This window comes from Motacilla alba, chromosome 13 (assembly GCF_015832195.1).
Source record: "Motacilla alba alba isolate MOTALB_02 chromosome 13, Motacilla_alba_V1.0_pri, whole genome shotgun sequence".
NCBI classification, from domain to species: Eukaryota; Metazoa; Chordata; class Aves; order Passeriformes; family Motacillidae; genus Motacilla; species Motacilla alba.
The window spans coordinates 10,309,412-10,324,620 of NC_052028.1; the positions used below are offsets into that span (position 1 = coordinate 10,309,412).

Consider the following 15,209-nt stretch of genomic DNA (forward strand, 5'->3'; position numbering starts at 1 on the left):
TGCTCTTTCTGCCAGCTCAGTTTTCTGTGAAATGGCTTGGGGTTTGTAAAGTTATTTCCCTATAAAAGGCTGCCTTTGACTGTACAGTGACAGGTTAATTTAGGCAATTTGAACAATGATGGTTTGGGGAATTGGCACCTTTAACAGTCTGCACCTTAGCTCTACCCACAGGCTTCCAAACGACAGTGCTTAGCAATATCCTGATTATTTACACTTTTTAGATGCACAGTTTATGCTCTGTGTAAAAGCTTCCAGACAGGAACTGTTTTCTTTACCATATTTTACAGTGCAAAAGGTAGGACCCTGCTCTGAGTTTTGTGGTGATGCTGCAGCACATGCAGCAGGCTATGGTGCATGGTTATGTGGTGCATCCTGGCCCCCAGCAGTTTTGGATAATTACCACGAGCCCTGCTGCTGAATCAGAGCTCTTGGTGTAGACTCAAATTCTCTTTTAGATGCAGAAGCTGCCCCAGCTCCTCTGGTGAAGAAATCAGGGGTAGGACCTGAGAACAAGTATTTGAGCTCTGCCCCACTACACAGCAGCCCTCCAGCCTCTGCAAGGCCCATGCAGAGGAAAAAATTATAGAAAATGCCCTCCTTATGTTGGCATCACTGCACCCCCTGCTCCCCCTCACTCCACAGCACCCAGAGCCTGCTCTAGCACCATTTGAAAGGTGCTTGAGATTGCTCTGCTGCTCAGGTGGCGGCAGAGGGAAGAGCTTTGCCCCAGCTGGGACAGGAGCTGGCCAGAGACCCCCTCCCTGTGCTCTCCTCCCCTCTGCCAGGCTGCCCAGCCCACAGCGCTGCACACGTGGCATGGAGGGAGCCAGGTTACACATCCCTGATGCCCAGCCCTTGCTCCTGTGGTTCACAGGCTCAGCACAAACCCCCCAGCTCCTGGGGGAACCCCGATACTGGTGTGTGACTCCAGGAAGGCACCTCTGGCCAGAACCTTGCACCACCACCATGGGAACGCCACCTCTCAGCAGCCCAGACAGACAATTCTCTGACCAGTGAGCTAAAAACATCTCCTGGCATGTCAGGGAAACCAGAAACCAAAGAGCTTTAAATAGCACTCCTCAGAGCACCCAGGCTCCAGGGGGTTCTGGGCTCCTGGTTAACTGAGCTCCTTCAGGTCTCACCCCCTGGCTCCGCTCTGCTGTGCAGGGGCTGGCACTGCCAGTCTCAGGGCTGAGCAGTGCTGGTGCAGTGAGCTGGGCAGGATCTCGGGCCGGAATTCACTGAGGGCGCAGCTGCGAGGTGATGGGTGAGGAGGGGTCTGTGCACAGCTCCCCTGCCTGGGGCATTGTCTGGGAGGAGCCCCCATGGAGCGGCTGTCACTCCCTGCCCTCCCTGCAGCCTCCTGCAGCAGCAGCACGGGCAGCTCAGGAGACTGACGTGCCCTGGGACAGCAGAGCTGACATTTCAGCGGGATCGGGAGCTTTGGTTCATCTCTGGATCTGCCAGCTTTGATGATTTCAGGTTTAGATGGCAGCAGCATCAGACCTACAGTCAGTAACCACTTGAGGGACACCTGTGTGACAGGAGATGACAGCAGCTACAGCAGGCACGTGCTGCTTTGCATAGCACTTTGGAGAAAAATGTTATGCAGGCTCTGCAAAAGCTACCCCACATTCCTATTTGCATCTGAGTGCAACGGAGCTACTGCTGTCACTCAAGAGACATCCCATTTGAACGTGCTCCCATCTGAGGACACACTCTCCTTTTATTCCCATGCAAATGAAATCAGCTAAGTAAAATCATGATGTTTGGGGACAGAAAAGGCTCTTTCTCCATTTTGGTAATTACTACTGTAGCAAAGACACCCTGTGCTACACGATGCTGCAGCAGTTGCAATTCCTGCAGTGCTGTTCACAAAAATTCCTTCTTCCTGAAGGAGGGACACGTGTAACAGGTGTGGTCCTGGGCCAGGGGAGATCAGAACCCACTGCGTTCTGCAGAAAATGCAAACGTAAGGGTTCAGCCAGGCAGCCGAGTCATCCTTGGGGCTCCGAATAGCAAAGCCATGAGTCACAGTTCCTGCACTGGTCACACAGTTCCCACCTCCTAAGCCTGCTGGAATGAGAGCCACCTCCTTGGAAGGTGTGCCCCACACGGAGCATGGGGCAGGACAGGCTCCTGACCCTCCTCTTTGGCCCTGTTAACCTAATCCCCCCTCTGACATGCAGCAGAGCCCTCACTGGGCCGTGGTGGGGAGGTCACCCCGCTCCCTGCCTGAACAGCACACGGCACAATTCCTACCTTAAATAAAAACCACTGTGAGTTTTTATATTGTGGCTGAGGCTCTGTAGTAAATGCAGGGCAACCCTGACGAAGGGGAGAGAGACAAGGTGGACTCCACTGATATCAGAAGGCTAATTAATTACTTTATTCTACTATATTATTCTATACTATATTACACTACATCTAAAATGAATCTGCACAAACACTAAACTCTACTCAACTGAACAGAATCTCATGACTGTCAGCTGACAGTCCCAAACACACACACGGATTCAATTGGTCAATGAATTAAAACACTCACTCCAGAATCCAATTGCCAATTCCCTTCAGGTAAACAATCTGCTCTAATGCATTCCATTTGTACACAAACACGGGTGCAGCAAATGAGATAAGAATTGTTTTTTCTCTCTCTGAGGTTCCTCACTGCGATTCCTAGGAAATAGCCTTGGGAAGTTGTGCCTTGCTTTTCTCTGTGAAGAGAAGTGCGGTGACAAGGCTCTGCTTCAGCAGGCACCCTGTGGGAGGGGGAATAACACCCTGCAGCAGTGTGCAGGGAAAGGCAGAGCTGGGATGGGATTCGTGCCCTCCCCAGCACAGGCGGGCTGTGCAGGAGGAGCCGATGGATGCTCCGGGCGCAAGGCTGCGGGGAGGCACCGGGGCTCGATGGCTCGGAGCTGTGCCCAGCCCAGCCCTGCCCCAGGGCACAGCTGCTCAGCTGCTCAGCTCTAACTCCGAGCTCCTAGGGAGCAGGAATCCTGGAAACTGTGACACTGTGGGCGTTCCCTCACGGCTTTCAGGAAGGGGTTTTGAATAGCTTTGTTACAGCATCCTAACTGCAGGGACAGCATTCACAGGTTCTTGAAACAGCATCCTTCCATGGCACTGAACGGTCCATAGGGTTCACGTAAGGGACCCTCAGCTTCCACAAGCACAGCCGCTGGGATGTGCCTGTGCCATGGGAATGCCAAAGATACGGCACAGAGCAGCAGGCACAGGCTGCCCAGAGACTGCCCACATGCTGCTGCCTGTATTCACACCTGCACATCCTCTGCCATGGGCACAGAGCCTTCATCCCAGGGCTGCAGGCTTCACACGTCAGGCAGCCTGGAGTCAAAATCCATTACATCTCTGTAATGCTCTGGCGTGCAATGAAACGGGGCAGGGTTGGGGTTTTTTATAGAGAAGAAAGGAAGGAAATTAGCAGGATTTCTGTTTGACACGAATATACTTTAACAAGTATGGAGCCTCATGACATCAAGTGGAAGCTTAGCGTCTCTTAAAATAAGCCCGAAGCGTCTTTTAATGTCGGTGCTTAAAAGGGGATTTAGTCACTTGGTTCTAGGAACTCCAGTTTGACTTAAGTGTCCAATATCTGTCGGCAGTTCAGCTGTTATCCAAATAAGGGGAGGGAAAGCCAGGATTTTCCAGCCCTGAGAAACAGCTGTGCTCAGAAGAGGCATGCAACACGAGGGATAAAATTAATTCCCCCTCAGCCCTGGTGTGTGAGCCCTCCCAGCCGCTGGATGAGCCCGGGTGTGTGAGCCCTCCCAGCGGGTCCCTCTCGCTAGGCGGCCCCCGAGCCCTGCCAGGGACCTGCTCTGCCCCAGGCACTTCCAGGCAGCCAAAAGGAGATGTGAATGGACAGATACCGAGGCCCCATCTCTTCACACTGCTCTTGGAGTGGGACTGTGAGCACCCTGAGTATGTGCACACCTGCCCCACATGCAATGCAACACCTCGTGAGCCGCACGCTGGGTGTGTTTGTTCACCATCTCATCGGGGACGTGCCTCCAGTAGTTCCAAAACTAAGCTTTCCACTGTACTCTTTCCTGTATTAAGGCTGCTGTTGTTCAAATGTCATTCTGAGTACTGATGCTCACTGAATGCTTTGCATCGCTTGCTCTGTAAAATGGACAAACCCAACCTAAACTTAGCAGTGGCTTTGAAGCATGAAACACAGGACACTCATTCCAGCTGCCGTGCTGGTCTCCATGCTTGACAGTCCTTGCTAATTCCAGAGGGAGCCAGTCCTTGGAAGCCAGCACACCTTTCTGCCCTTCCCAAACGTGCATGGAAGTGTCCACAGGAGTGCCAGACACAACTTTTGAGATGCAAATCTCCAACCTGCTCGTAGGAGGCATTAAAAGCTGAGTTCACAGAAAATGAGCCTCTGAAACTGTGCTTTTCAGTGCTACCTGCTCTGAAAATATGCCAAAAATAAATGAGGTCTTTGAAACATACTCAGCTGCATTTCTACAATTTAGAAAGACTCTCAGCAAGCTTCACATCCAACCAGGATTCTGCAGTTTCTGTGAATACCTTATCAATGGCTACAATAACCTCTTTCAGCTATTTTATTCTTCTCAGAATATCCCAGCTGACACAAACCTGCCCCACTCCCCACCTGAAGAGCAGTGATTTTAAGACATTATTCCACAAATCACAATAGTCTCTGCAGTCCAACTCATCTTCTCAGGATTCTTGGAGCGTAGAAAGAGAAGCAAATAAAATTACTCTTTTCTCACTTTTCCCAGAAGTCTCATTATTCACACCACAGGAGCAACAGAGAAGCCACTTTATGATCACACATTCACACCACTGGGGAACTCACAACTAGAGAGCTCACTACTAAGTGGTGACAATTTCCCTGTTTAGCCATATGGCACAGAAGAAATACAGCTCCAGACAGAGCTTTCTGCAGCCCATTGCCACTGGGAAAGCCTCGTTCCTTGCAGACCTATTCATATCTCTGTCAAGCCCCACAGACTAGTGCCACAAGATACCCAAGTGTCTGGCACACCCTCCCAAAGCTTGAACATCTCTGTAAGAATGAGTAGCACCATCAGGTACGTGCAGATGGTTTGCAAAATGCATCATTTCCAAAGTGATTGGAAGTTGTTATCCTGTGTATCTATTCAAGGCTGCTTTTTAAATAAAAGACAAGCTGGTACATCAGTGTGATGCTGCAGTCTAGCTCTGCCTCACTCCTAAGTGTAAATTTTTAAATGTACTCCTCCCCTCTACACACACTCTTTGCAATGCAGTGTATTTCAGATCCAGCAGATGCTCTTCTTGTTCCTAAAACAGATTTAATGTGTTTTCCATTATCTAAATACCTGGCAAAAGGGCTCTGTGCAGATTTAATACTTTCCTAGCCCCGTGTTAAATTTGTCCCAGTGTTGCCCATAGCATAATTCTGCAGCCATGTCAGCTATTCAGGTAATGCCAGGGTGTCGTCACTAAGGTTTGTGTCAACAGCATGATCTGGATGTACCTTGTAATCATTCTGGTGTTGGGTTGCAAAGGTCCTTGGACTCTTCATTTGGCTGAGTCTAATTCTGTCCACTTCACAAAGATCTAGAGTTACACTAAGTAAAGGTTGACATTTACATGAGACACCAGGACTGCTGGAATGACTCACCAAGGTAAAACCTTGGCTAGATATTCTTTCAAGGGCGTAAATTGTGGGGTGATGACTTTTCACAGACTCGTAACACCACAGAATGGTTTGGGTTGGAAAGGGTTTTAAAGACCAACTCCCTTGCCATGGGCAGGGACACCTTCCACTATCTCAGGCTGCCCCAAGCTTCATCCAGCCTGGCCTTGGACACTTCCAGGGATGGAGCAGCCAAAGCTTCTCTGGGCACCCTGTGGCAGCACCTCACCATCCTCACAGGGAGCAAGGTCTGCTAACCTGCTGTAGAAAACCTCTCTGCTTAGCAAGGCAAACAGGCAGAGGGGAAGGTCCCACACAGAGCTCCTCAGGATGTGGGATCAGGGTCTCAGAAGTCTGAGAACTGACAGCTACAGAAGCCAGGAGCATCACTCATAAGGAAGAGGAGATGGGCCAGAGAGAAAACAGATGCCTCAGAGTGACCTTCCAGTGTTCTCTTGAAAGCTGAATGATCTCCTCTCATTTTTACTGCTGAGTTGGAGAGCCACACACACAGAACAGCTTTGGCATCCTACAGAAACCCACGATTTCAACCACGTGAAACCAATTAGTAGTGGCAGAGCTTGTCAGCATTGCAGCCAGTGCCCAAATGCTCTCAGGACATTTACTCTCCCAAATACACTCTGCCCTTTAAAGCAGCACCAGCCATCATGTTCAGCAGGCTTGAAAGTCACCTGGTTTACTAAATATCCTCAGCTCTAAGGTCACTAGGTATCAATCAAAACCAGAGAATTCAGACTACAGCAGTGACTGTCCCAGCACTGAAGCTCATAAGCCTTTTGTCTGTTCCCATGAACTCTCCTTTACCTAAATCTAGTATTAACAGCGAGAGCATCCAACACACTCACGGGAAGCAAACTGTGAAACAGAGGGACCACACAAGAGGAGGTGAGAACAGAGCATCTAACATGAGCCACACGTGTGAAGGATGAGTTTATCTACAAACAGAGGTGCTGCCAGCAACGTGGATTTCGAGGATAGCTTCTGCTTTTTAGTACACACCTACAGCAGCCAAGAACAAGCAGAATTCCCAGTGATGGGGTCTTCACTTAGTTGAACTGACAGGATCTGCTCTGATCAGAGGTTGACCCAGCCTTTCTCAAGCACTGGCAGCTGCAGCAGCCCACGTAGAGCTGCCTGTACTTACTGTGGGAACACTGACTGCCTGGTGTGTCACAGGGCATCAGGCCAGGCACACTTGCAGCCCTGACAGCCACCATCCCTTGGCCATGGTCTCTGCCACGTCAGGAGGTCTTAGCAGCAGTCATCGCATCGAGGAACTAATGCCACGCAACCGAGTAATGTCTTGAGCACAAATTCATAAGCTGCTGCTATTCCTGCTTGGTGCTAAAGTTCAGTGCCTCATTCATCATACTGGAAACTTGTCAGGAGCTGCTCTTATTCAGTTCAGTAGAGCAACCTCTCTCCAAGACCTTGCTCCTCACTCCAGACGCAGTGTGTGCAATTCTTCCTGCAGCTCCTCGCTGTGCTGTGGTCCTACACCACAGGCCCCTCTGACAGGAGAACCTCTGTGCCCTCTGTTTCTGTGCACCCTTGTGTGAGTCCAGACTGAGCATGGACTTGGAAACAGAGTGGAACATGAAGAGTGATGGCAGTTCTGAGGATAAAGAAGTCTCTTGTTGTGCAGAAAAAGGGGCAATGATCCTCCAATGCAGTTTTGTTAATGGTGTCTCAGGTGCATGGGACACTCTTTAAAGGAGATATGTCAGTCCAGGAACTCCTTTCACAATCTGAACATGTCTGACTTTTCATCACCCTTTTTCTTTGGAGGCAAAATAGAAAAATCCCAAGTCATCCAATATTCCAGATCCCAAAAACTGACTATACCAACTGTTACCTGATAGACTGGAAGGCAGCACTGCTCCCAGCACCACGGGAGTCTGTGGTGGAGTCCGGCCAGGATTGGTTTGCAGTGGGAACCAGGGCAACTCAAAAACATTCCCAGGCCCTGCTCCCACATCCAAGGGTTTGGGATTATCCAGCAGCCCTTGCATCACAGCTCAGCCCTGCTGATGGCCTCATGCTATAACCTTGGACAGGAGCCATCCTTGAACTGCTTGAGAGACATTTATAAATCAAGAGCAACAGCTAGAAATATGAAAGCCATGGGTGGTGCAAGTGCATGGGTAACTGTGCCTGGGCCCTCAGGGCTCAGTGACACTCTGCAGGTGTGAATGAGGCACACAGGGGATATGTTCTTATTTTAACCAAGCAAATCCCACTAGACTGCAAAATCTCCACTATGGTAATTGGGTGTCACTGTTATGGAGAGTTCTGGAAAGCAGAGGAGAAAGAGAACAGATCTCAAGTAAATTATTCGCACCAAAGAGCTGTGAAAGCCTCTGAGGAATTCAGACACGTACGTTGATTTTATTTGATAAGATGGGTTATTTCTAGCCTACTGACCTCTTGAAGGTAACTAAATCCAACTCTGCTGAGGCATCTCTGTCTCTCTACACCAGGTACCCACCTGTAACTCCACCAGTATGGCTCCCAGACAGGGTGACAGTCAGCTAAAAGATCTCAAATTTGCATTACTCTGCATAATGTCTAACAAACACTGTAAATGCCAGACTCTATCATGTGACATTGACAAGGGTAAGATCCAAACCCTGAAGAAACACCCATGCTCTTCTGACTTAGAACACTGTCAGCGTGCCAGAAAACAGCTGCAACCTCAGAGAGAGGTCAGGTGCCAAACCATGACCTCTCACATCTGGCTCTTCACAGAGGCAAACACAAAGCAAAACTGCCCCTCAGGCAGGGGCTCGGGCAAGGAGCTCACAGGGGAGCACTGCAGTGGCCTTAGCACCTGAGCATTCAGCAGCAAACAGCTCTGCAAACATCTGCCTGCACCTTCAGGTGCTTCCTGCACGGCCACAGACACAGACAGGCCTTGGCTGTACGGGACAGCAGCTTCCAGACAGCAGCAAATCTGATGCCACAGGGGCCAAGAGAGGGTGGGAGCTGCCCTAATAGATGGGGAATGCAAATCCCAGGGCCTGCTTCTGCTCACGAGGATTGCATCACAGCAGAGAGCAGCAGGGGACCTCCATGGCTCCTGCAGCCAGCAGAAGGTCAGTTCAGCATGTCCATGTCGTCTCCTGGCTGGCAAACCAGGCTCCATTCCTTTCCCCTAGCTGCAGACAGGCACAGGAGCACTGTCACCATGTGTCACATGTGCTGCTGTCCCTCACCAGGCCACAGCTCTAGGACTCACTGCAGAAGCAGAGTGTGTGACAGCAGCACTGCTGCTGTTCCTGCAGGGCGTTGCATTAGATTTTGCATTTTCTTGTTCCATCAGAAGGTATTTCTAGGCTGGAATATTGGTTCATTTACAATTCAAAAAAGCTGGCTACAATTCAAAAAATCTTGGTCAAGGCTGGCCTTTGTCCTGGTGCTGGTGGCCCCAGGGAAGTAGGGTTGGCATCCTGTGGCACACCAGCAAGAACAATCCCTCTTGCTATAGCAAAAGAGAAGCAAAGATGAACCTGTAAACCTTTAATTACCATGATGATTAAGATCTCAATAACTACTTCTTCTGTGTCAACCCAGCATGCTACAGTCTTTGTGCAGAGGAACCTAGCAGCTGGTTTATGAGGTTCCATTTTCACTCTCCCTAAAGTAACAAGGGTTTTTTAGACTTTCCCATCCCAATACAGGAAAACCCTAGTGCCAGCATGAAGCCAGGTTTCACACGTGTCTTTTCTAGAGGTTTGTATCAATGATCTTGTTGAAGTGTCTCCGTGTTCTGGAGATGACCTGAGCCTACTCTCAAATACTCGGGACACTTCTATTTCCTCTGTGTGACCCCAGCCAGCCCCTGTTCAGTTCATAAAACAGTCATTGCTGTGTTGTAAGGAAAAGGAGACAGCTCTAAACACACACTGCTTTATGTTTGTCTCTGCAGGTTCTTAGGGTAAATCCGAAGGCTAAGCCTCCTTGCAAGTCTCAGCATCCTGTTGGGGCCAGAGGAATGTCACAGTAAGTGATCCAAATCTTATTGGATCAAGTATACTCAGCCTCCTAAAGCCTCTGTCTCCATTCTTCCCTGATTTTTTTGCCCCACACACCGGGTAAAAGCAGAGAGCCACCAGTGTTTTTCTGTCCATTGGTTCCTCAGCCAGTGCAGTCTCTCACAACCATTCCGTTGACCAGAGTTACACCACTTTAATTCAGCCTTGTCTACTGACACTCAAAGAGCATGTTACATGTTTTAAATTATTATTTACAGCATCCTAGAAATATTTTGCAAGGATCAGCTCAGGCTCATCTTCAGCAAGAGTCTAAGAGGCAAGGGTCAGCATGAATATCAAGGTCTGGACCCTAAGCTCTGGAAAAGGGCTTTCTGGCCTGGAACATTTCCCAGTCAGAATTGCCAGGAACTGATGGAGAGGTGACAGGGCTGGAAATGCTCAAGGGACTGCCACAGTTATGCTTCAAAGATTCACTCCAGAACAGAGAGCTTAGAGCACATATGTGGCCAAGAGCTGGGAAAGTCAGATCACCTAGAGACAGATTCACATCTTAACCCAGGCTGGGAGGGAAAGAGATGAAAACATGGGTTATTTCAAAGATGAGGTTATAAAAAAAGGCCAGTGTCACAGCAAAACAAACCCAAGCACTTCAGTTGCACATTTATATGCAAGACACATGGTTCCAAAGCTAAATGAGACAGAGATGAGTGCACATCAACACTCCACTGTGGAACAAGGACATATCTGGCACTGCAAATATTTGATCATCTCAAAACTGCCTTTCTTGCTTAACCAGAGGCCTTACTGGCACTTCTGTGACAGCTGAGCTTTAACAGAGGATGTCAGGACAGTAGAAAAATCCTGCTCATTTCTCTGTGTTCAGCCTCACTGTAGCAACCACAGACACAGCACTAGCCAGGGAGTGCCAGACCTGGGACCAGCTAAACCAGGTCAGGATCTCTGTAGAAGGGGACAGCTCTGGCAGCAGCACTGATCTTTACACAGAGGCTGCAAGATGTGGGCAATTAATGGGCTTAAAGCTCTGAGCAACATTTACTGGTTATCAGCTCCTCTTCCCACTCACTTGGTGTCTGCAGGCCAGGGAGTTGTTTCCTCTAGAAGCACCTGAGTGGAGGAGACTCTCCATGGGGTATTTCCTAGCCCAGAACAGGAACAACAGATAAAACATTCTGAATCTTCTTCTCCTTCAAAGGAAAGGGCCAGCAACACAGCCAGGTTTCTTCATGTGAAACATTCAATCTATAAAATTCAATTCAATCTGTAAAATTATATTCAATCTGTAAAAATCTCTTTTCTTTGCCATCTAGATGCAGAGTCCCTCGCTGAGCCTGTCTGGGTCTGCCTATGGAACCACACCTGTGTTTACAAAGGTAAAAAGCACAAGAACAACACAGCCTGTCCTGCAACTACCAGCATTAGATTTTGCATTTTCTTGTTCCATCAGAAGGTATTTCCAGGCTGGAATATTGGTTCATTTACAATTCAAAAAAGCTAACATACTTTGTTAGTGATGCTATCAAACTAACATCTTAATTGGTAAACGATCCAGACAGAACCACTTACAGGAATTCATCTCATTTACTTCCTGCAAAGGAGGCTGAAGTGGAAGCCTCACATTGTAACCACCCTTATTATGTTGCATCCAGGGGAATAGGAGTTTTTCCTGCATTTGTATCTTTATTTAAATGCACAAGCAAGGCTTTAATGAGCGTTGGTGTTCTGGTGAAAAATTTCCACTCACAACCCACTGCAAATGCATTTAGAATTCAGACAGCTATCGTAGGTGAAATGAAAATACAGGTGAGACCATCTTCCTCCCTGAAGTGTGTATAATTTCCTAATAAATGCTTCAATGGGGAAATACTTATATCAGGCATTTAACACAAATATTTTCTCCTCCAGGGTCTACAAAACATAAGAGCCACCAAGGGTCAGCTGGTGGTGTTTGAGTGTCGTGTTCACTCCACTCCCACCCTGCAGGTTCACTGGTACAGGGAATACGATCAGATCCTGGATTCTGCCGACTTCCGAACCCTGAGGAAAAGTAGGTGCTGCTGCAGCTGCTTGGGGCACAGATATCTTACTGGGACAGGGACAAGACAGCAATGAGAACTGCTATAAAACCCAGGAGATGGTTCATAGAAGCAGAGTTAAGTTTACGGTATCAGATGACCCCAAGTCACAGGCTGCTGCACAGCCTGCACTTCCTCTGGCAGTGCCTGAGTGGGTCAGGCACAGCAGGGGCAGATTCCAGGCTGTTAGTCATTAATGACAGCCCTGCTGAGCCATGGAGGCATTGCTGCCTTGTACTAGAACTGCTGATGAACTCGGGAGGGAAAAAGCATAACCTCATTTCAAACAATTTCTTATACTGCCAGGCATGAGGTCAGAGCTCCAGAGGGCCAAACCCACAGCAACCAACTCCAAAGTCAGTAGAGCTCCTTGTGCATCACCTCAGTGGAGAGGTGTTTGTACCACCAGGTTCCCCTGCCACATCTGAGCCTTCCCTGTCCACATGCCATTCTTTATGATGGACAGAAAGGAGATGGTTCCCTTGTAACCAGGGTGACAGCTGAGGTGGGGAAGGGAGTGAGGGATGAAGGGTTTGGGTTTTTTCCATTCTGACATTATAATAATTTAAATTTGTTCTCTTTTATCTTGAGCAGAGGCTTGCTCATCAGCAGTTCCTGGTAAGTACACTCTGCATTTTTTGTTAGACTCCTCACCACACTCAGTATTCCCCACCTCATCCAAAATAAAACAGCAATGTCCAAAGGTAGCCAGAAGACAATAGTCAGTCAGGCCAAGAGCTTTCAAGTTCTTAATTTTGCTGCAAGCACCCTGATTTTTTCCACAACACTTGGAAAAAGGTATCAATCCTTTTACATTCAGCCAATGAAGAGTACCCTGTGCTAAGAGAAAGCTTATCTACCATTCTGACCTATAATATCTTAAATTTGTGCAAGAAAAGACAGAATTTAGAAAAAAGAAAAAATGAAACAAAACACAAAACAAAACCACCAACAAACAAACAAAAACAACTAAACAAACAAAACACCCAGCACAAAAAATATGCTTTGTTTCATTAATGTCACAGGAAGAGTCTTCTTTAATCTTTGTCCTTCTAAACCACTTGACTTCCCATGCCCTCTACATCACTTTTTTGCACTTTATTAGTGCCAATCCCCACCACTAAGTAAAGAGCAGTAAAGAGCAGTTCCTACAGGTTAACATTTGCTTCTTGTGCTACAACATCATGCCTGAATCTCCTATTTCAGAGGAAGTCTGCACCCTGGTTATTACAGAAGCTTTCCCAGAAGACTCTGGAATATTTAAATGTGTTGCTGAAAATGAATTTGGGTCTGCAGCATCCAGTGCACATCTCTCTGTTTCCCCAGGTAAGAACATGGATTTCTGTGTTGAGCAACTAAACACAAAAGAATTTGCTGCTGCTCAGCATCAGGCAGAATCACAGATATTTCCCATGCAGAAGCCAGACCCAAACAATTTTGTAGGCTCAAGAGAAGAGAAATGCCCAAAAAATGCAATCTGCTCGGGTACCTCTCAAAGCTAGATGCAGGTTGTTCTGTTGTTTGTGCTTTTGGTCCCTCTTCTTCCTGGCTCAAGGATGACAAGGTAGAGATGCTGTTCCCTCTCTCAGAGGAGTCTCATCCCTGAGTTTCATCCCTCCAGGGATTCCAGCTTGGCCCAACACATCAGCCATGTCTATACCTTGTTTATGGTTCCAGCTGACCTGTTTGGCTCGTGCTGGAAGCCATCTGCAACCAGAACAGCACCTGGCAGGTACCCAGAGCTCAGCAGCCCTGCCAGCAGCCAGGTCTGGCTCATGCAGCTGCGCAGGTTTCAGTCTGTGCAGAGCAGAATGAGCCTCATCCTCCTGCTCAGGCACTCCAGTTTCCCATCCCATTACTGCAGTGCTGTACTGGTGAGCCACCTCTGCTCCCTACCTGACGTGGGGACAACTCTACTTCCAGGAGCTAAAGAGCTGGAAAGCTTTGGAGGTGCTGCCCCCAGGCCAGCCGTGCAGGTCACCATGAAGAAACCCACCTTCCCCAGGAGCAGCCAAGCAGGAGCCAAGGAGCGTGGGGCAGCTGCTCTGCCATCCTACAGCCCAGAGAGCCCCGGGCTGGGCACCCGAGCTGCAGCCTCCAGCTTTGGCCAGAAGAGCTCCAAGAGCCAAGCTGAAGATTTCCATGGATCTTATGAGAACTCACCTCGGGCTTCACCTCTGCGGTAAGACGGAGAGAAATTCACACCCCTGGGCCAGCTTTGTACAACACTTGGGGCATGAACTGTCCAGTGATGCCAGCTGCACACTCCTGTGCCCCTTAGCCTGGCAGGGATCAGGCACAGGCAGCAGCCTGAGCTGTTTGCCGGGGTGACAATGACAAAGTGCAGCCCCAGCCTGGCAGGTCCCAGCACGGGCTCCATTTGACCAAGTGTGAAACCACCCAAAGCACCAGGGAAGGGCCTGAAGTCATTTGCAGGAGTGCCTGTCTGTGGCTAACCTAAAAACATCACTCCAAATTATTGTCCTTGAGGAGACCTTTGGCTCCACATGAGGCAGAGGTCGCAGTACCTGGGAAATCTCAAGGTACAATTCTGTTGCCACCACCTTCCTTGGTGGCCTTGGCCAAGTGGCATCACCTCATGTTTCTGTTCCTATTCTGAAAGACAGCAATAAAACTTGAGATCCTGCAAGCCTGAGATCCTGTAAGCAGGGTGCAGACAGGACTTGCAAAGCACTCTGTGGAGAAAAAGCACTGACCCATTGCACAGAAGGAAAACTGTCCCATGCCATGGCAGGGACACTCCACACTCAGGAGATGGAGATCCTCCCCCAGTAATTAAGTATTCCACTTTATAACAAGACTTGATCCAATTTCCATCCCAAATGCAGCTCCCAAGTCACTGTACACTTGCTGCATTATCAGTTCTCCTGTTTGATTGCTCCAGAGAAACAAATCAGGTTGGAATGCAGAGATTGGTGACATCTTCCCCATTTCTGGAGGGCTTCTCAGGGGTTTGCAGACATAATGATGACCTCAAATGGTGACAGTTCAGCCATCCAAGCCCAGCAGAGGATTCCCTCAGTCCTGTTAGGGACAGGGAGAGCTACGTGGGGGCAGACTGTGCCCGCTCTCCCAGCTGAGTGCCAGGGATCCTGTTACAGGCTGTGGAAACGGCTGTCCCTGACAGAGACCATTCCCTGGCCTAGAGATTATTTTTGGATGTACTCAGCCATTTTAACTGAACCAGTTATTTTAACAATTCTGAATAGCCTCCTTCAAATTTTACCCCAGGAGAGATCACATTTCATTATAGATGTGTCCATGCAGGAGAGTTCCTTTTTTTGCTAAATCACTGAGTAAAAATGGTTTTGCTTTAATAATAACCAGCATGCAGATCATTAAGAGGAAGCTCTCCATTTGGTTTCAAGCCCTTCTGTGAAATCCAGACTTGCTCCAGTA

General features: G+C 48.6%; 1 protein-coding gene across 1 annotated transcript; it reads left to right on the forward strand.

The window, feature by feature from the left end:
* Positions 1-6,927: 6,927 nt before the first annotated feature.
* Positions 6,928-13,975, forward strand: LOC119706673 (palladin-like). Its single transcript, XM_038150591.1, has 6 exons — positions 6,928-6,996; positions 11,025-11,087; positions 11,620-11,761; positions 12,384-12,407; positions 12,996-13,115; positions 13,713-13,975. The coding sequence occupies exons 1-6, from the start codon at positions 6,928-6,930 to the stop codon at positions 13,973-13,975; spliced, it is 681 nt and encodes a 226-aa protein (XP_038006519.1).
* Positions 13,976-15,209: the final 1,234 nt, after the last annotated feature.